The 19,212-nt window shown below is 34.9% G+C and overlaps 1 protein-coding gene across 1 annotated transcript; it reads right to left on the bottom strand.

The window, feature by feature from the left end:
* Positions 1-1,340: 1,340 nt before the first annotated feature.
* LOC116101626 (vomeronasal type-2 receptor 116-like) lies at positions 1,341-17,179 on the bottom strand. The gene is given in 8 exon segments (XM_031385330.1): positions 1,341-2,128; positions 2,131-2,235; positions 3,662-3,785; positions 9,421-9,648; positions 11,262-11,772; positions 12,176-12,480; positions 14,140-14,431; positions 16,983-17,179. Coding segments are annotated over 8 exon segments (2,550 nt in total).
* Between the last annotated feature and the right edge of the window lie 2,033 nt (positions 17,180-19,212).

The following is a 19,212-nucleotide window of genomic DNA, read 5'->3' on the forward strand; positions in this document are numbered from 1 at the left end:
TTAAAAAGGGGAACAAAAATTACAAACTTGGAATATTTGCAGAGAGTAATGATGTGCTTCTGGGGTTTTAATTTTTTGTGTATAAAAATGCATTTATGGAAATCAATTTTTAGTTAATGTTTTTATTATCCTGAGCATTTGGATAAAGTATGCAGATAATGTCATTCAATCCATGCTGAATATCTGAATTCTGTTCCTCTACCCACGTCAGGTTTTTCAGAGCTGTCTGTGTCTAACTCCAGGGTCACTGGATGCCTCTCACTTGCAGCTCCACTTGTGAATATGTACAAGCACTTGTGTACCTACTGCACACACATACATATAAGTACGATATTAAAAATGATTTTTGTTAAAATTTTGTTGTATCATTGCTCTAAATAGTTTCAATTCTTATTTGTTTTATTAGAAATAATTTTATAACACTTGTATAATAACTTTGAGTATGTGTTATATTTGAATTAATGGATTTCAGGAGGCAACTTCTAGGGTTAGGCTATCTCATGTTATTAAATATTCCTGGGGATGGACTCAGTTCATCATATTTAGTGTTAAGGGATTTATCTCCCTAGCCATCATACTGGCCACAAATATGGTACGCTGCATTTTTGTTTGGGGCTTCATATCAGCTGGTGTGTGCTGCCTGGTTAGAGGCTCAGTGTCTGAGAGATCTTGGTTGTTAGGTTAGTTGAGACTGCTGGTCTTCCTATGGGTTGCCCTCCTCCTCTGCTTCTTGCAACTATTCCCAATCCATCCTCAGGGGCCCCTGTGTTTTGTCCATTGTTGGATAAAATATTTTGGTATTTGAGAGCAGAAAAGAAACATTTTCTCCTTAGACTACTGGCCAATAGCTTGAAGAGCAGCTGAAAAACAGGCAGTATTCTGTCAAGTGTCTGTTCCTACAGGAAATCAGAAAATATGTTTTGATTTCATATTTGTTGATTATTTAGTTAGTTTGTTTCTCTGACTGATTGTTTGGTTTCATAGATGGTTTCTATTTGTAGCTCTGTCTGTACTGGATCTCATTTTCTATACAAATTCATGGATTCAACTGCCGTATCAACTTTTTGTGGAAGTTGCCAGGGGGGGAAATCTCCATGAAAGCAAAACTGATGAATAAAATTGTAGTAACTTGAGAATTTTATTTATGTCAGAGGAAATGAAGCAGGTGAATGAGCGCAAGATTTTACAGACAATGCACACAAGATCGATAGCTATGATACTTCTAGACATCACTAGAAGAGTCAGTGAGAGTGATTCAAAAACTAGATACATGCGCTATAACCCAATATTTGGTGGGTATGTACCAACTTTACATTTGACAGAATTCCTGAAATATTTGTTCAGAAATATGATTTTTCCCTGATCTTTTCGATAGAATTTCTCTCTGGTCTCATTAAAATAATGTAGATCTTGGGAGCAAAGATATATCCAAGCATCCCTGCACTGGATGCCAAGATGGAGAAGATCTCCACAGCAACCATGACCTTGCCCTTGGCACTATGGTAGACAGGGAGGAAGGTGACCCAGACACTGCAGAACACTAGCATGCTGAAGGTCAAGAACTTGGCTTTGTGGACTGTGTCACTCAGATTTTTTGCCAAGAAAGCCATAGTGAAGCTTCCAAGGGCCAGGCAGGCCAAGTATCCCAGGACACAGTAGAATGCAGTAACTGAGCTCTTGTTGCACACAATGATGATCTGACCAGGCTGAGAGTGTTCATCAGTATCAACAAAGGGAGGAGAAACTGCTAGCCAGATTGCACACAGAAGACATTGGAATAGGGAACATATGGGAATAATATAGTTGGGTGTCCCTGATACCAGAAAGTTTCTTAACCTTCTTCCTGGATCTGTGACTTTGAATGCCAGAACCACAGTGACTGTTTTGGCCAGAACTGTGGAAACAGCCACAGTGAATACAATTCCAAATGTGATTTTTTGTAAGCTACAAGTGGCTCTGTTAGGATGGCCAATGAAGAAAAAGGAGCACAGAAAACAGAACATGAGTGATATGAGTAATAGGTAGCTGAGGATTCTTTTATTGGTCTTCACAATAGGAGTGTCATGGTGCTTCACAAAGACCTAAAGTACCAGAGCTGTGAACGCAGAGAAACAGAAGGCCATTAAGACCCCAAGGGATCTTCATAGCTTAGAAAGGTGACATCTTTCTGAATGCATTTGTTCTGCTCTGAGTTGGCATACTGGTATTCTGGACAACTCACACATTGATCCATATCTGATATCCAAAGGAAAGTTTAGTTAGTGCTGCTTCAGAAATTTTATTGATAAGGTATTTCAAGTAAGGGTTTTGAAAGAAACCTTGCAATGCATCCTTTGATGCTGAGAATGTAATATCAAGGATATTGCTGCACAGTATCTCTTTTAGTTCATAATGGTCATAAAGATTTAAGGGAAATAAAACCAAGCAATTATTTGTCTATTTAACTTTGTTGATTATATCATTTATAATGTTATCAGAAAGCAAGATTTCCTAACTCATTGACATAGAAACAGCATTAAATTGAACATATTGACTGTTTATGTGTATATATTAATATGTATGTATTCATGTAAAAGTAGCAGTTGCATTATTGAATTTAAGTGATTCCTGTCATAAGTCACAAGAAGAAGGTACAGGATGAGAGGAAATACAATGTTTATTTTTGAAAAGTAGAAAATATTTAAGAAATAAGCCCTAAGATGTTTTCTCATCTGGGAATAATGAAACAAAATTCTGATTATTGTTCATGAGATGTACTAGATTTAACACTGAAGGAAAACCAAACTTTTAGAAACTTTCTACTATAAGGTTTTTCACCTTGATTCCTTCTTCATTTGGAATTCTGGGTACTTTCATCCTTGCCTCATCTCCATTCTTATGGGACTCAGTGTCTGTGTATACACTCAGGGGTGTAATCAGTATTGAGAAACAGAATGACCAATGTAACAGAGGCGTCCGCGAGCAAGATTGGTAACTGAGTTGGTTTGTGTTAAGCAATAGTACTGCATTCTTAATTTGTAATTCCCAACATGGTAATGTCATGGGCAACTTTTTCCCCCTACTTCCTGGAATGATATTACATCTGGCTTTGATCATGTCCCTCTGAATATTACATACTTAGCATTTTCTTACAAATTTGTGAATACTTTGGCTTCTATATTAATTTTACAAAGAACATAGATTTTGTACCTAGCAGTTTCATGATCTAGTCCAATAGATTTGATATTATATTTGGCTCTTCATGGGATCCTATCTGTACATGGAGTATACAATCATATTTAGGACATATATATTCATGAAATATGATTAATTTAATACCCTCAAAATTATGACTAAAATCTAATGTACGTGTAGTTTTATAATAGATTAATTATTTGGCAAATCTTGTGCAGAATTCCTTCAAATTGCAATTATATTTTCTAAAGTATTTCTTTGTGAAATGTAATCTGCCATGAATTTTCAATGAGTCAATATGTGCGTCAAGGCACACAGTAGGTTTGTTTTTGAAAGATTTTTTTAAATGATTTTTATATCTACAACTAATAAATTAATTACATAATATATTTTATATTTGCAGTTGTATTTTAGTTGATTTCATTGTCCCAATTTGGTATAAGAGGAATATATATTTGCAGGATTTATCAAAGCATCAAACACTCACTTGTCTCATTAGAAATTTCATTTTCAGGGCAGGGGATGCAAACAAAACAGCAGGCTGCCATTCCTTCCTTCCAGAGTCTTCTGAATCCAGGACTACAATCTGCACTGCACACAGAGGATGGCATCTGAGAAAAAAAATTAGACACATACTGGTCATGAATTTTAGGTATTTCTTTTATGTTTTATATTAGCACATTAAGATTTCAATTAGCTCATTTTATGCATACCGGCTGATTGAAATTTCACTCTGTTCATTGTTTAATGACTAGCTATGACTATTGGAAAGGCATTGAAGAAATGTTGGATACTTTTGATTGTCTAGTATTTCAGGAAAATGTGCTGATATTGAGCTGTGTGCAAAACTACAGAAATTGCAACCTGATGTTTTTTAGTTAATTATTTTCAATTTGGCACTAAGTGCTGTGAACAGATGGAGAAAACTTTAATTGAGATATTTTCTCACCAAACACTAGCCTGTCTTTATATCTTTGAAGCATTTTCTTAATTTGTAATTGATATAGGAGAGCCCATCACACTGTGGGCAATTGAGCAAGTAAGTAGTGTTCTTTTAAGATCTATGCTTTAGTTCCAGTTTCCAGATATCTGTACATGTCTTTCTTTGACTATAAGCCATATGTCAAATCACTTTTTCCTCTTCACTTTACTTATGATCAAAGTATAACTAAAGCATCAGATAAGCAAGTTACAGTTGGAAGAAATTTAAAACAGGAAAATTATGTCCTTAAATTGCAGATAACAATTATGACCTTAGATAAATTACCATTACAAGGCATGAGAAACTGTATATAAAAAAACAATAGAATATGCAGACACTTGTTTAATATATTTGGGAATGATAAATTGATGTGTAGTGACCTTGAATATGGAGTGTTTCATGAAGTCAAAATGATCTACATTGGCTGCAAATGTTGGAAACTGCTGGATAAAAATTAGGTTGTTTTTAAAAGATTTAAAGAAATCTTCCTATGTTTTTGATATTGTTGAAACAGGGTCTTACTATGAAGTACTGGTAGATTGATACTCCCAATGAAGATCAGAGCATATTTTCTCCTTTCTTCCCCGTTATTTTCTTTAAATTTATGTTAAACCTTTGTAATGTTTGAAAGAGTATTTTGAGTTAGAATTAGGAAAATGGGCATACTTTTATACTTTATGTTAATTTATTTTAAGGTAGTGTCTCCATATTATACAGGGCTGGTTTGGGCTCACAATACAGGGCAGACTGGCAAGAAACAGACAGTGATTTTTAGATCTCTGCCTCTAAAGTGCTTGGATAAAAACATAGACCTCAAAAACTACCTGATATTATTTCTGATTTTCATGGATAATAATTTTCTCTGTTGGTATTATAGAACTTTCAATAGGTTTGTGAAAGAAAATGTTCTAATATCAATATATGTTCCTTATTTTCTATCACTTCTTTTGTTTCTTTATCTCTGAATGAATGCTGGACTTGGTTAAGAAACATTTCTGAACATTTTTGGAAAATAATGTAATTCTCTATTCTGTAATGTATTACACTTAATGGATCTGCTTATAGTGAACTATGCTTGCATCCCTGCAATAAATTCTCCCAGGGAGGAAGAGAAGAAGGGGAGGGGGAAATAAGGGAAGAATGAGGTATGGGAGAAGATGGAGGAGAAGTACAGAGGGTCAGGAATTTGAAGAGTATGTAGCAATTGGGGAAAGGGTTCTGTGGGTAGCAACCAGAAAGTCACAGATACCAGGAAAACAAGAGCCGCCCAGGACACCACAATAATGACATTAGCTGAAATACCCTACAATGGGAAGGGAAAGCTGTCAAGACCATATCCAGAAGTTAGCATGGCCCTCCCATGAAGGATGGGTACACACACCTATCTCCAAAATTATAACCCAGACTAGCTCCTGTCTAACAGAAATACAGGCACAAAGAGTGGAGCAGAGACTGAAGGAAAGGCCACAGAGAGAGTGCTCCACCTAGAGATCCATCCCACATACAGACACTAAACCCAGACACCATTGTGGATGTCAAGAAGTGCTTGATAACTGGACCCTAATATAGCTGTCTTCTGAAAAGCTCTGCCTGATTCTGGCCAATACAGATGTAGATGCTCACAGTCAACCATCAGATTGAGCACAGCGACTCCAATGGAAGTGTTAGGGGAAGGGCTGAAAGAGTTTAAAGGGCCTATATGGCATCAATGGGAAGTGAGGCACTTGGTCCTGTGAAGGCTTGATGCCCCAGTGTAGAGGAATGTTTTGGCAATGAGCCAGAAGTGGGTAGGTGGGAGGGGAAACACCCTCATATAAGGAAGTTAAGGGGGTATGGTATTGTGGGTTTTCAGAGAGGAAGCAGGGAAAGTGGATAACATGTGAAATGCAAATAAATAAAATATCCAATTTGAAAAATTGGAAATAAGCCACAAATACAAAAATAACAATAAAAATGGGAGTATATTTCTTGATTAGCTGCTAGTCTAACACATAGTAGGTTCAGTCTTCAACCCTAAAAAAGTAATAAACAACAGTAATATAAGGGCAGGTTTAGTAGTAAGGCTCTATGTGTCTTACTTGTATTAAGCTACAGGTACTATTGTTTTTTTTTTTTTAAGAGCCAAATGATAATCAGTTTATACTTCGTATAGAAAAGTCACCTTATAGTATTATATTCAGACCATTGTCATGGTTATTCAAAATTGTTAACCTAGTTCTACATCACGAATAGAGCTATAAAATGCTAAATTTTACAACTATCTTTTAAAAACACGAATCTTAATGTGTTCATTTGCTCACAATTAAGATAGAGGTTTATAACAAAACTCAAGATCACCTTTTCTTAGAACACAACTTTAATGAAATATGACCTGGAAGAGGTAAAAATTGATAGGGAAGGAAAATTCAAGCATAAAGCACTGCTTAGGATGGCCATATAAAAACTGTAGGATGTTTCAGACAGTGAAAGCTTTGAATAAGAGCTCTGAATGCCTTGAGAGAGAATGTATGTCAAAAGATAATACTTCATTACTACATTGCCTGGAGTTGGTAATGCACTGATTTTTTTAAATGAGAGAAATAAAGAAAGTGGTAGTATATAAAACTTGAAAATTAACACTGATAATAAATACTAGTTTTTTTTTCTCTAGCCTACTTTAAGAAGCATACCAGTTGAATGTTAGGAATATGATTGCAAATTTTTCTATAAAAGCCCTACTACATATCAGGCCCTATTGAAGGCACAAAGGTAAAAATAATACATTTCTATATATACATAATCTTGCTATTTACTTACTGTTTCTTCATTGAAAATATTAAAGTATACTGTGACAAATAATGCACATTTGAGGACACATATGAGGGGTATTTAAATCTCATTTATGTTTAAATAGTGCTTCCTTAAATATGTTGTAATTAGCACAACTCAAAAAAAATTTCTCTGACTGAATAGATAGAGAGTTGACACCAATCCAGGTTGGATGTTATTTTATTTTATTTAAAGTCAGTAAAACCAAGTGCAATGCACTGAGATGACTGCCAACCAGGGGCAGGTACATTATGGCATCAGAGATTGCTGTCGGAGAATTTCAGATGGTTTGGGGAGTTGAGGCTCTAAGAAGGAAATGGGTCATGGGAGAGAGACTACACAAAATAAAGATAGAAGACATCTCAGCTGCTAAGATCCCTTGAGGGCAAGCTGCAGGATGCCAAGTGGAAAGAAAACAGAAGGGCTGGGGAGAGTGCACTGTGCTAAGAAGCAGAACTCTGACCTTCCAGGCAGTGCACAGCCCACAGAAGTTTTGAGCCAAGGAGTGATCAGTGTCTCTGGTAACTGGCCGCTGGCAGTGGGAAGGGACCAGGGAAGACTTGCTGCTGTCACAGCAACAGCAGCCAGGCTGGCATATATCCTGGGGACAAACAATTGTGGGGGAGGGAGCACTGCTTTCTGTATCTTCAGAAAGACAGGATGGTCACTAGGCAGAGCTTAAAGAAAGAGTGGTATCTTACCTTAAGATTCAAGGGTCGGCAGTAACATTTAAGTAGGAAATTCAGGAATCAAAACTTGGGGAAGGTGGGAGGGAAAGGCTTAATTTAGCCCAGTCTTGGGTCATGAAAAGTTCTTTAAGGAAAAAGAAGCTGGGGTCCTTTTATGTTTCAGGGTTTTTATGTAGAATTCCCATTGCCATATAACATCATTGTGTCCAAGGAATTGCTTTTGCAGTTCAACATTATCAGTGTATAAGAGCTTCTTATTATTCTTATTCACATGCACATGTGGATTACATAATTGGCATTAATAGTTCCAGATGTTCTGATTATAGAATTCATAAGTTGAATAATAGTTTCAAAAATAAAGTATTCTTAGTACTAAAGAGCAAATAACTATGACTCAATTGTCTATCAGTATCTCATGCTTCAATCACTAGTATTCATATAAGATATGAAGTAGGATTTCCTGGTCCTTTCACCTAGTTCTAATTCATATGTCTCCCATAATGTGTTATGAAAATTTTGTCCTATTATGATGTCTTAGTTTTTGTTTAGTGTTGTTTTATTTTATTATTCTCCCATAGAATCCTGTTATTTTCTAATGAGAGACAGAAAGTAGATCTGATGGAAAAGGATGTTGGGAGAGAAATAGGAGTATTAACTCTGATATACTTGCCAGAAAAACTGAGAATTCGTCACATCCCAACAGAATGAAGGGAAACTGTAATTAGGATATTTTACATGAGACTGACATGCTATTTCCAATAAATAAAACAATCACAACTTCAAGAAAATTCTCTCTTTTCTCAGAGAATGATCTTTCTGTTGTGTGTTGTGTTCTTTTGGTAGGTGTTTTTGTCAAGAATTATTACATATATACCCTTGAAATGTGTTGTTTTCAAATTTCCTTTTTGCCTCTTATTATACATTATAATGTTTTCCTCAATTTTTTTTTAAAATAATGAAAAGTTCTCTTCTTGCTTGTAAATGTGTCTCCCTACCCTCTGCAGGAAGCTTAGAAATATCTTAAAAAATAAACCAGCCTTGTTGTCTTTAATTTCATTTAGAGAATGTTAACACAAATGTTCAATTATAGCTGAAAATTATTGGGTTGCTTTTGTCTGGTTGCTGTTATTGCTGTATTTGAGGTGTTTTAATAGCCATTTCTTTGTCTGTTGTTCTAGTGCTGTTTATAGGTTCCTTTGACCTTCTGTTCATCTTACTTAAAAGTGTGAAGGGGTTCTTCAAATTTATGTAAAAGTGATATTTCTGTGAATATGAATTTCTGTAATTGTGTTCATTTGTAAATGTTGTGGTATCCTTTTATCCTATGGGAAAACATTTTTGGATATAATGACAAGGATTAGCAATTATGACTCTTAGTGTTTCATAACAGCAACATTAGTCTCTCTCTTGTCAATACCTGCTTCAGAGGTTTAAGTTAAGGGAGGAGATTAATGTATAATAACAACAATGATATGAATAAAATTTTGTTTAATTTAAAGGAAAGAATATCAAACAGTGGTGAAGAACAGTTTTGTATTCATTAAATTTCAGAAAATGGTTCCGATATGAAAAAGGTATATATTATGCATGTTTGAAATCTTCAAAGAATTGGTAAAGATGTCAAAAGTGAAAAAAAGAAATGTAATACAGGAGCCTAGAAATTGGTTCCTGGTGTGACAAAAAATTTCATTTCAATATGTTGCCATGTATCTACTTAACAGTGTTTGCTGCTGTGTATTATAAATCAATAAGTTAGTACACACTCACCTTTCTACTTCCTGTGGACAATTCAAGCATGTCTACATATAAGTGAAAGTGTTGACCATGTCGAAAATATGGGCTGAACTTTCCTAACTTCACCTTAATCCCAAGGTGTTGTGAAAGATTCCCAAAATGAAAAATGTCATAGTCTTCCTGCAGAATTACTCTCTGTTTCATAATCACTTTGTCCCCAAGAGGATTAATGAAGTGGGTCTTTCTAAGAAAGGAGTTTATCTAAAAGACAAGCATTGCACTATAATGTATGTACCATTCCTTCGAGTAAAAAATGTATTCTGATTTCATACAAAGTGAATATATTTAAAGAATGAAAGAGAGAAATCACAACATATGCATTTGGATAAATGAAATAGTCATAATATTGCCAGAACTTAAGTACTCTCAGTAAAAACTACCAAACAAGAATAGAGAAAAATGCAGAAGCAAAGATATGCAACACACACACACACACACACACACACATATGCAACACACACACACACACACACACAGAAACACACACATTAATACAGAGAGAGGCTCATGTCTTTTCCAAGTCACATATAATACAGCTATACACTTATACACAAATACATACGTGTTTTCACACATATGTAAACATCCAGGCACATAAAAGACATACATATGCACTCAACTAAAATCACAGATATGAAATCACAAAAATACACACACTGGTACACATACAAACATACACATACACACATGTACAAACAGCAATAAATGGGGAGAGGTATAAATATATAAGCACCAGCCCTGAATGATATTGATACACAGGCAAACTTATATTCACACCTAATGACAAAAAGGTAGGCAAAGGCCATGCCAAGTACAAAGAAATATGCATACACATACACAGTAAAGCAGGCACAAATATATATAAGTGCATATAAATGCACACAAAATACATACAATGCAAAATACATACAATGAACACAAAGACACATAATCTGACAAAACACAAAAAACCAGACATAAAAATATAAAAAAAAACTTATAGAAAGAAACTCATGTGTAGAAAAAAATTGTTGCTTGCTTCCACAGTCATTCAGAGAGATAAACATGTATGGTCAAAGCAGAACAAATATAAACACAGATACAGAGAAAGGGTAGAACATATACATATACAGAGGGAGAAAGATACACTCACACATATAAACACATTTCTACAGATGGAACTGAATACCAGCACTATTTCTTGTTTAATTTCTCTCAGAAAAACAAGTAAATTTGGGGCTGGTGATATGGTTCAGTGGGTAAGAGCTCTGACTGCTCTTCTGAAGGTCCTGAGTTCAAATCCCAGCAACCACATGGTAGCTCACAAACACCCATAATGAGATCTGACACCCTCTTCTGGTATGTCTAAAGACAGCTACAGTGTACATATGAATAATAACAAATAAATCTTAAAAAAAAAAAAAGAAAAAAAACAAGTAAATTCTTGAGAGTCTACACTGGGGGTAGAATCACTGGAGAACCCTAATGAAAATCATACCTTAAAATGATTTCCATATAAGTGACAAATATAAAAACTCATTTTCTCATCATGGAGAAAATTGATGAGGAAGGACTGTTTATATCCAATATTGGAATAGGTATGCTGATGGATATTTGGGTGCTCTGTATAAAAACCGCATGTTTTCATTGCTAATCTGTGAATTCTTTTTCTATTCATATCATAACAATCTGTAGATTTCCCTTTTTAAGGAAAATGTTAAGGAACCTATCTATTTTGGAATGTATTTCCTATTTCATTAAGTCTGGGCATCTGAGAGACTCTAAAAGCTATGCAATTGAAGACACCAAAGCTCATCCAATAGAAGAAACTCTACCTTCAAGTAGTGAGACGTGGCTCCTTTTCCATTCTCTATTGCTTGATTATCAACCTGTTGCAGATTCATCTCATGGAGTGCATGGGCTATTACATACACAGCATTGTATATGTCATGACTACCATCACTAAAGGCCATGTCAAACTTCTGTTCCATTAGCCAATCCAATGAGGCATTAGATAAATTGTTCTTCAGTATTTTACAGTTAGACACTGAGGCTTCATTGTTAAAATATTTCCACTCTGGCATTACTAGATATACATCTCTGCTTCTTAGATGGAACCATGTCTGTACAAAATTTTTAAAGCTAGAAATCTCACCATGGTGGTATAGAAAAGTAAACATCCCATAGAATGTGCCATGAGTTAAGTCTCCCTTACTGGTAGGGAAATTCCATTGTTTTGTGGTGACCCATATTCTCTGTATAACTGGAGGTTCCCACATTCTGAAGATCAAATCAATATAATTGTATGTTTCCCCATAAACAAAAATAACATTTGTGGATTGTGGACTCCCTCCCCAAAGCCCAGACAGTAAACAACTACCACTTTGGCCCCAGCACAGCAGCTGCCCGTTGAGCGAAACCTGGCTCCGGTTACATTCAGAAGCTCCACCCCCACAGAGTAACAAGGAAGTCACTGATTAGACTGTTACACTGACGTATTTTGGGGGAAGGGTTTTTGCCCCAGGTATTTTACCTGTTCGGGGAACAAAGGAGAGGCATTAAATTCAAGATGACTGAGTGACTAGAACTTGTGTTGTCTAATATTTATCTTCCCACGTGGGTAAGGTACAGTATGGCTAGCCTATCTCTTCTTATCTCTTTCAATCTTTTCCTATCTATTTCTTACTCCTATTACCAGAAGAACCCTTTCTTTCATTTACGTTGGCGCAGGCGGCCAACAGTGGATGACATTACAATTTGGTTATAGTACATTTCAGTTTTTCATTCAAATGAAACATTATCAACTGAGATCATTTTCACAAAGGCAAAGCAAATTTCCTTGTTTTTGCTCTGTTTTGTCAACTCTGAGAGAAACTGATTGCCCTGATCATCATCTGGGATGACAAGGCCAACCCAGTCCCAGTTGAAGTAAAGTATGAAAGAGACCATTGCCAATGCTAGAGATGTGTCCTTTGGGGCCATCTGTTAGAGATAGGGATATTGTTCATCATCACTGAAGATGGAATGGAAAGGTCCATAGGTAAGCTGAAGGATCTACAACACAGAGGATAGGATGAGGAATCGTGCAGTTGAAAAAACCCTGTAATCATATTTACCTGCAAACAGTTGATTACTTGTAACTTTTCCTCTCACCTCTGATTCAAGTGGACGTCTGGCACATCCACTTCTAATAGGAACAGCAAGCATAGCTGTTTGACAAAGAATTAACAAAAATGTGTTCACATGTTATAATAACTGCCTTTCTGACTTTCAGTTTTAGTCCTGATATCTGTGTTTTCAATATTTGTAGGGATGTTAATACATTTACAACTTGGGGATATTTGACTAATATTTATTAAAATGGTATATATGATGTAATCCATAAATGCTTCTAAGATTTAACAGGAAAGTCCTGTATACAATACTGATTTAGCTTTTTGGAAAAGATATTCTTATATTGCTCTACTTGAAGGTATTACTTGTACACTAGAGGTTGTGATTCGCATAAAAATTCCTGAGATCTCCTTTTTAGTTTAAGGCTCTAAAATACTCTGGCAATGTCTGTCTCTGTGGCTTCTCAGGAAACAGATATTCAGATCAAAGTAAATTTAAAAATATAAACTAGATTTGACCTCCTAAAAGTGTTAGCAGCATATCAGATTAGAAAAATTCATCCTACTAAGTACCCATGTAACTATGGGGCAAAATTTATCAGACTCATAAGTTGGACCTTTTGAAGAAAATATACAGAAAAAAATATTGAATGGAGTCATCTCTTCCATACAAAGTGTCGTATAATGATGGATAAATAATCATGTGGAAAAATATGAAAGAATGAGGTATCAGAACACCATAGCCCCTCTTTCTTAGAAAAGTTCACTTATAAAGGTCTAATCTTGTATCTTATGATGATGAAACAAAAGAAAAAACAAGATAAGACATAGCATTATATTCTACAAAGATATGATGTAATCATCATATAATTAAAGAAAATGACATATCATAACTATGGCAGTATGGACCTGAAATTTTTACCAGAAAGTCTAATGACAATTTTTACTCTGACTATAATGGTTGGTAGTCAAATGGCTAACTCCACAGACTAGATTGGAGTTTTTCATTCTGTCTAGAGTCACTAAATTGTCATGAGTTCCCAAGCTATGTTTCATGTCTTTGCAAAAAATACTCTAGATACTTAAAAATTGGGTTATAGAGAAATGTTTGTAAAATTTATTTCTGTTCCATTACAGTTTATTACTGATTATTAAATTTATACCACAACTATGTTTGTAAATAAAAATTCTGTTATTTCATAGTTTATCAATGATAATTTAAACGTATGACCAAGATGAAGATAACAGATATCTGGGAATGAAATAATATGTTCTATGTTTTGGAACAACACAAATCAATCTCTGATGTTGAGATTTTATAAGAAAACACTCTGATTGCCAGTCAAGGCTGTAAGACGTTCTCTACCACCATGCAAGACTCACTACTTCATGGCCTCCTCTCTTCCTCCTTGCTGGAATCTGTCAGCTACTGGAGGTGAACCCTAGCAGAAGGCCTATCATGTTTCTGATTAGTAAGTATCCTGGAACTACATACATTTACAGAAGCATAAGTCCAACCTCATCCATTAACTTTTTTAATATCTATCAAAGTCCTCCAAAGAGACATGATGTTTAGAATTCCTGGCCTATGATAACTCACACGTGGAGATAAGAAGTTGTCCAGGTAGTTCCAGAAACTTAAAGATACTTCCCAGTTGGGTCCTGTAAGCAGAAACGGACACATACTCTCTTCATTACAGAAATAATTAGGGATAGGGTTGTATTTCTTTTTATGAAATAAATAGGGTGTATGTTTTACAGTTCTTCCATCACAATGGCCCAAAGTATATTTTATAATCAAAGACATATTTGGTAAAAGATCAGGATTCCTGTTGATTTCATCCATTGCAAACACCAATGCCAAAGCATATTTGTGGTTTTTAGTTGTTTTTCTGTAAAAGAGTACAGTGTTTATTATGGACAGATGCCTACACATGATCATTTGTTCTCAGTAGAAGCACTATGCTATACTGGAAGTTTCTGCATCTGACCTCTAAAGATGGGAACAAAAGGTTTTTGTTGTGATATTAGATTGAAACAAGAACCTGGAAAATAGAATATACTTTAAAAGTTCATGAAACTATGGCTCCCATAAATAAGAGATGGTACTCACCCCATCCACAGAGAGCATTTCAATCTCTGTTTTTGAGTGCTTGATCAGAAGATAAAGAGAAAACGACAGATATTGACAAAACACTAATTCTAATCATGTCTTCATTTGGAAATTATTGAGTAATATGAGTAACCATGTGCTATGAGAGCCATTGAGTTCATAATATTTTATGGTGAAATTAATTGGATTGTTTAAGGAAGTGAAAACATGATTTATCAACGTATACTGGTCTTTCTGCAGCAACATTTGGTTCCTGTACTTACAATCACCTATAATTAGTGGCCAATATTCTTAACATGTCCCTTTATATATACTCACACATTCTTAATTTTTTCTTTCAATCTTTTGCTGAAAGAAAATCTTTTCTAAAGATTTATTTTTAAATAAATTCAAATATCAAACATGCATTTGGTAATTGACATTTGTCTATGTTTAAGTTTGTATGTATTTGAGCAAGGACTATTTAGTTCATTAGAGGGCAGTACATCCAAGTGTTTTATCAGATACTTTGATGTAGACTATTCTTGCTTCAAATGCCCAGGTATACAATTTTGCCAGGTATTTAGTGTAGAGATTAAGGGCCTATTCTACCACCTAATATTATTCTCCTCCTTTCTATTTACAAAGGAATGTGATATATTTACTCTGGGTACTTCAAATCATTATAAATAATTTCTAGGAGGCACCTTTGACAACCTTTCCAGTTACACTACAACAATACTAGCATCCCACTGAGAACTAGGAAAATAAGAAAATTGCAGTGATGTTTGTATGTGACAGTATTATATGCTTATAAAGTAGAAGAGATTTTGGTGTAAATTTATAGAATATGTTCATTTTCTTTTAGTTAAAAAATGTAGGCCATTAGACAGTGGGAATAATACCATGTTGTGATTGTTTATGTTTATGTAAACAATGATATCTCCTCTCCCATCCTTGTGATTTCATATAATCTTATCAATAAATACTAAATATACATCTATATATTTAATGACTAAATTGAAGTAAATACAATCAGGTTTTCACTAAAAATTATACCCCTGTTTTGTTTTCACTCTATATTCTATAAAATAGACTATTTTAGAATATTCCTTATTATCACAAACAAGAAATCTCAATCAAATATTTACTAATACACAAAAGAAATTTGAGAGTAGACCTTGTACAGTGCTTAAACTACTTCCTACAACTTTACTTTAGGAAACATCAGTTACTTAAGCTGTCTGTGTAGTCTAGTAGTATAATAGGCTTTGTTTTAAAACAACAATCAGCAATCCACAAAAACTGTATTGATACCCCACTGGTAACATGTGTATTAATATTTACTAAAATTACTGAAAGAAGTCCCACAAAATATAAATATCTTAAAAGGGTCAGAGATTAACCAACTTACACATGAAAAGAGAAGACATGTTTCTTAAATAATGATCAAAAAGCTAATAGACAATTCCTGTAACACTGTCCTCAAATGTTCCAACTATCCTACACCACAACTGTCCCCCATGCTAGTGACAAGGAACCGAAGCAGTCACCACTGTTATTGATAGTCTCACTATTCAAGGAATGTAAACATATTGTTGGATTCCATATGTTCCAATTATGTTTTATTCTAAAGAGTGAGTGCTGAACTGAATTTTATAAAACATAAAAGCTAATGATTATACACAAACTCTGTGAAGCATGAAGCCACATATCTTTTGAATTTTATCTTTTAAAACACGAATGTCTTGACCCATTATGACCTAAATATTCCTTGCACATATACATATAAAAATCTATCCAGGCATTCAAATGAAGTATGAATTTCTGAGTGTAAGAAGTGACCACATACAATGAACTCGAAAGAGTAAGTTTGAATGTATGTAAAGTTCTTGATAACTATATGTACCATGAATATTACTGGAACCAGTATATGCTCTAAGAGCAACACACTTGTGGAAGGACTGTCAGCAGAGTTTTTGAACAGTTTTTACATGTACTTCAAATAAAACACAATGAAATATTACGGGATCAATTTCACTAAGTCATCATTGTCTAGAGTGCAATATAAACTGTTAATAGGAGGGCTTTAGGGTAAGGATCAATGTAGATATTCCTTTATTCCTTAGCTTCCAGCCTTTAAGTCAGAAGCCACCTGCAAGAAAACCAAAACCTTCACTGGATTAATTAAAGGAGAAAATAGGATTGAATCTGTAAAGGAATTAAGGTTGTTTCTTGGTGTTCAGACTTTGTAATAAGTCACAAGACTCAAGGATTTGCCTAATCTTCATCCTCAGAGCACTCAAGAAATATTCAAGTTGTCATTTACATGGAAAATACAAATCACTTACAGGACATACAGAGTCTGGTTGAAATAATCTTTCTCAATAGGCATCTGAACTGCTGCAAGGATGAAGGCACAAGTCATCCCCAAATCTTCATCACTGACTTCATTCAAATGTATTCTCCAAAAGCACCTGGGATCAATGAAATTTGCCATGAGGAATGGAATGTTAAGGAGGAAGAAGACTCCTCTCAAAATGAACATATTTTTCCTGCCTTAAATCTGGGCAGTGTGAATTGTGAAGTGCCATGTATATCAGCACATTGAATTTCTACCAGCTTTTATTTCTCTAGTCTAAAGAGAGGCTTGTTTCATATTCATGACTCATTTTATTTTCAGACAGCTCCTGAGCCCTGGAGGAAACTTAAGTACTTTCTTCCCTGAGGCTCTGCAACTGGTGTCCACAGCCCATGTAATAAACACAGGTAGGCAAATACTTAGGAGGATAATTCATTTTCAGGATTCATGATATCACTCATGTTTGTGAATGCGTGGAAGGAAGCCCTTTTGTTTAAATTTGTTCCTTGGAAAGTTTCAACAATCTGATTATGTGAACAAAATTAGAAATGATGTCAAGTGAATTGTTTCAGATGATTCACAATGACATCCAGGAATAGCACAATCAGAGCTATGGGGGACACACCAGACATTGTATTACAACATCCAAGTCAGGGAGATGCAGTCTTATGTTTATAGTCATTGAGATCGACAGACCGTATAGAGTATGGACCATGTCACAGAAGTGACAGTTAAGAATATCTAACGAAGGCCTGTGCTTCCATTTTCTTGAGAATCAATAAACAGATCAACTCCCAAAATATACTTAATCCAGCTCTATCCAAAATTATACACTTCCTCACAAATCCACAGTTAATTTACTTGGTAAAGATTAAGTTTAAAAGGCTCAATAATGTCCAGAGAGAAAGCCTTGCTCTTTCCTTTATTTCCAATACAACAAAAAAGTCACTCCACCTTCCACAATTCATTAGTGAAGAAAAAGCCATCTTAATATTTGAATTCCTAATTATTACTACTTCCCATATCCTCATTTTTTAAATTTAATAACTTATGGTGATCCATATATTCTATAGTATATTTATTTTCCCTCATTGTTTTTGGTCATTTTACCTTGTGGTAGTGGCTGTGAAAAAGTTTTGTTTAAAAGATAACTTCTTAGTATCTTAGAAACAAATAGTGACTGTGAAGGAACACCGTGTTTCAAAGTGTAAACTTTTCTTATTCTTATTCTTATCCTTATTCTTATTCTTATTCTTATTCTTATTCTTATTCTTATTCATTCATTTGGTTGCATTCTAGAATCAACACTATCTGAGAGTTTACTGACTATTGTACAATTATGAACCAGTTTCATTGGATTTGGACTGAAAGAAAGCAGAATATATGTAGGCAACAATTCATGGGGTTGTGTGATGATATGCCCCATCTTGTGTTTGAATGACACAAACAAGTTTAGTGTTTTGCACTGGATATTTCTTTCTTTCTTTCTTTTTTTTTTTTGCATGTTTTCTGGAATTTATTCTCCTTTAATGCAGAATAAAAAAAAATCTGAAACTTCACCAATGCCTTGAGAGACAAACACAAACAAACTGAAATAAAATACAATTACACAGACTGAAGTAGACCCAGACACTTGGGGACAAGTCTATATAAAAGGTATTTCTAGTAAAAACAAACCCCACAATAAAATCAAACAAACTAAACAAAACATAGGAAGCCTTTGGCACCTTTCAATAACAAAAGAAAAACATATTTGAGATGGTTAAATTCACACAATATGAAAATGTAAATATTGGGTTAACTTTATAAAGCAGAAAAAGAAAGTCTAAAATATATTAGCATCTAAAGGCAAAATATTTCCTTTTTCTCCTCTTTGATTTTAATAAACCCCCAGAATTTGGCAAAGTATTTCCTGAACTCAGCTGTCTTCTGGTCTGCAGGCAGCTAGCAGTACAGTGTTGCATGCTCACCTGATGTTCTAACGCACCGTCTGGTTGTCAGCAGCATACTTCCTTTGTCCCACAAGCTGACAGGAAGTCAACACCATGCCTTGAGAGCCGCTGGCATTACAGCCATGTGCGCTTCTTTCCTAGGCGTCGGAGTTGTTGGTGAGCCAAGCTAAAGGCAAGCTAAACTAAAGGGAATCAGAAGAACACTATTTCAGCAAGTATGTGATCCTAGCGCTTGGGAGGCAGAAGCAGAAGTGAGTTCCAGGTCTA

Source organism: Mastomys coucha, unplaced genomic scaffold (assembly GCF_008632895.1).
Source record: "Mastomys coucha isolate ucsf_1 unplaced genomic scaffold, UCSF_Mcou_1 pScaffold21, whole genome shotgun sequence".
Lineage (NCBI taxonomy): Eukaryota > Metazoa > Chordata > Mammalia > Rodentia > Muridae > Mastomys > Mastomys coucha.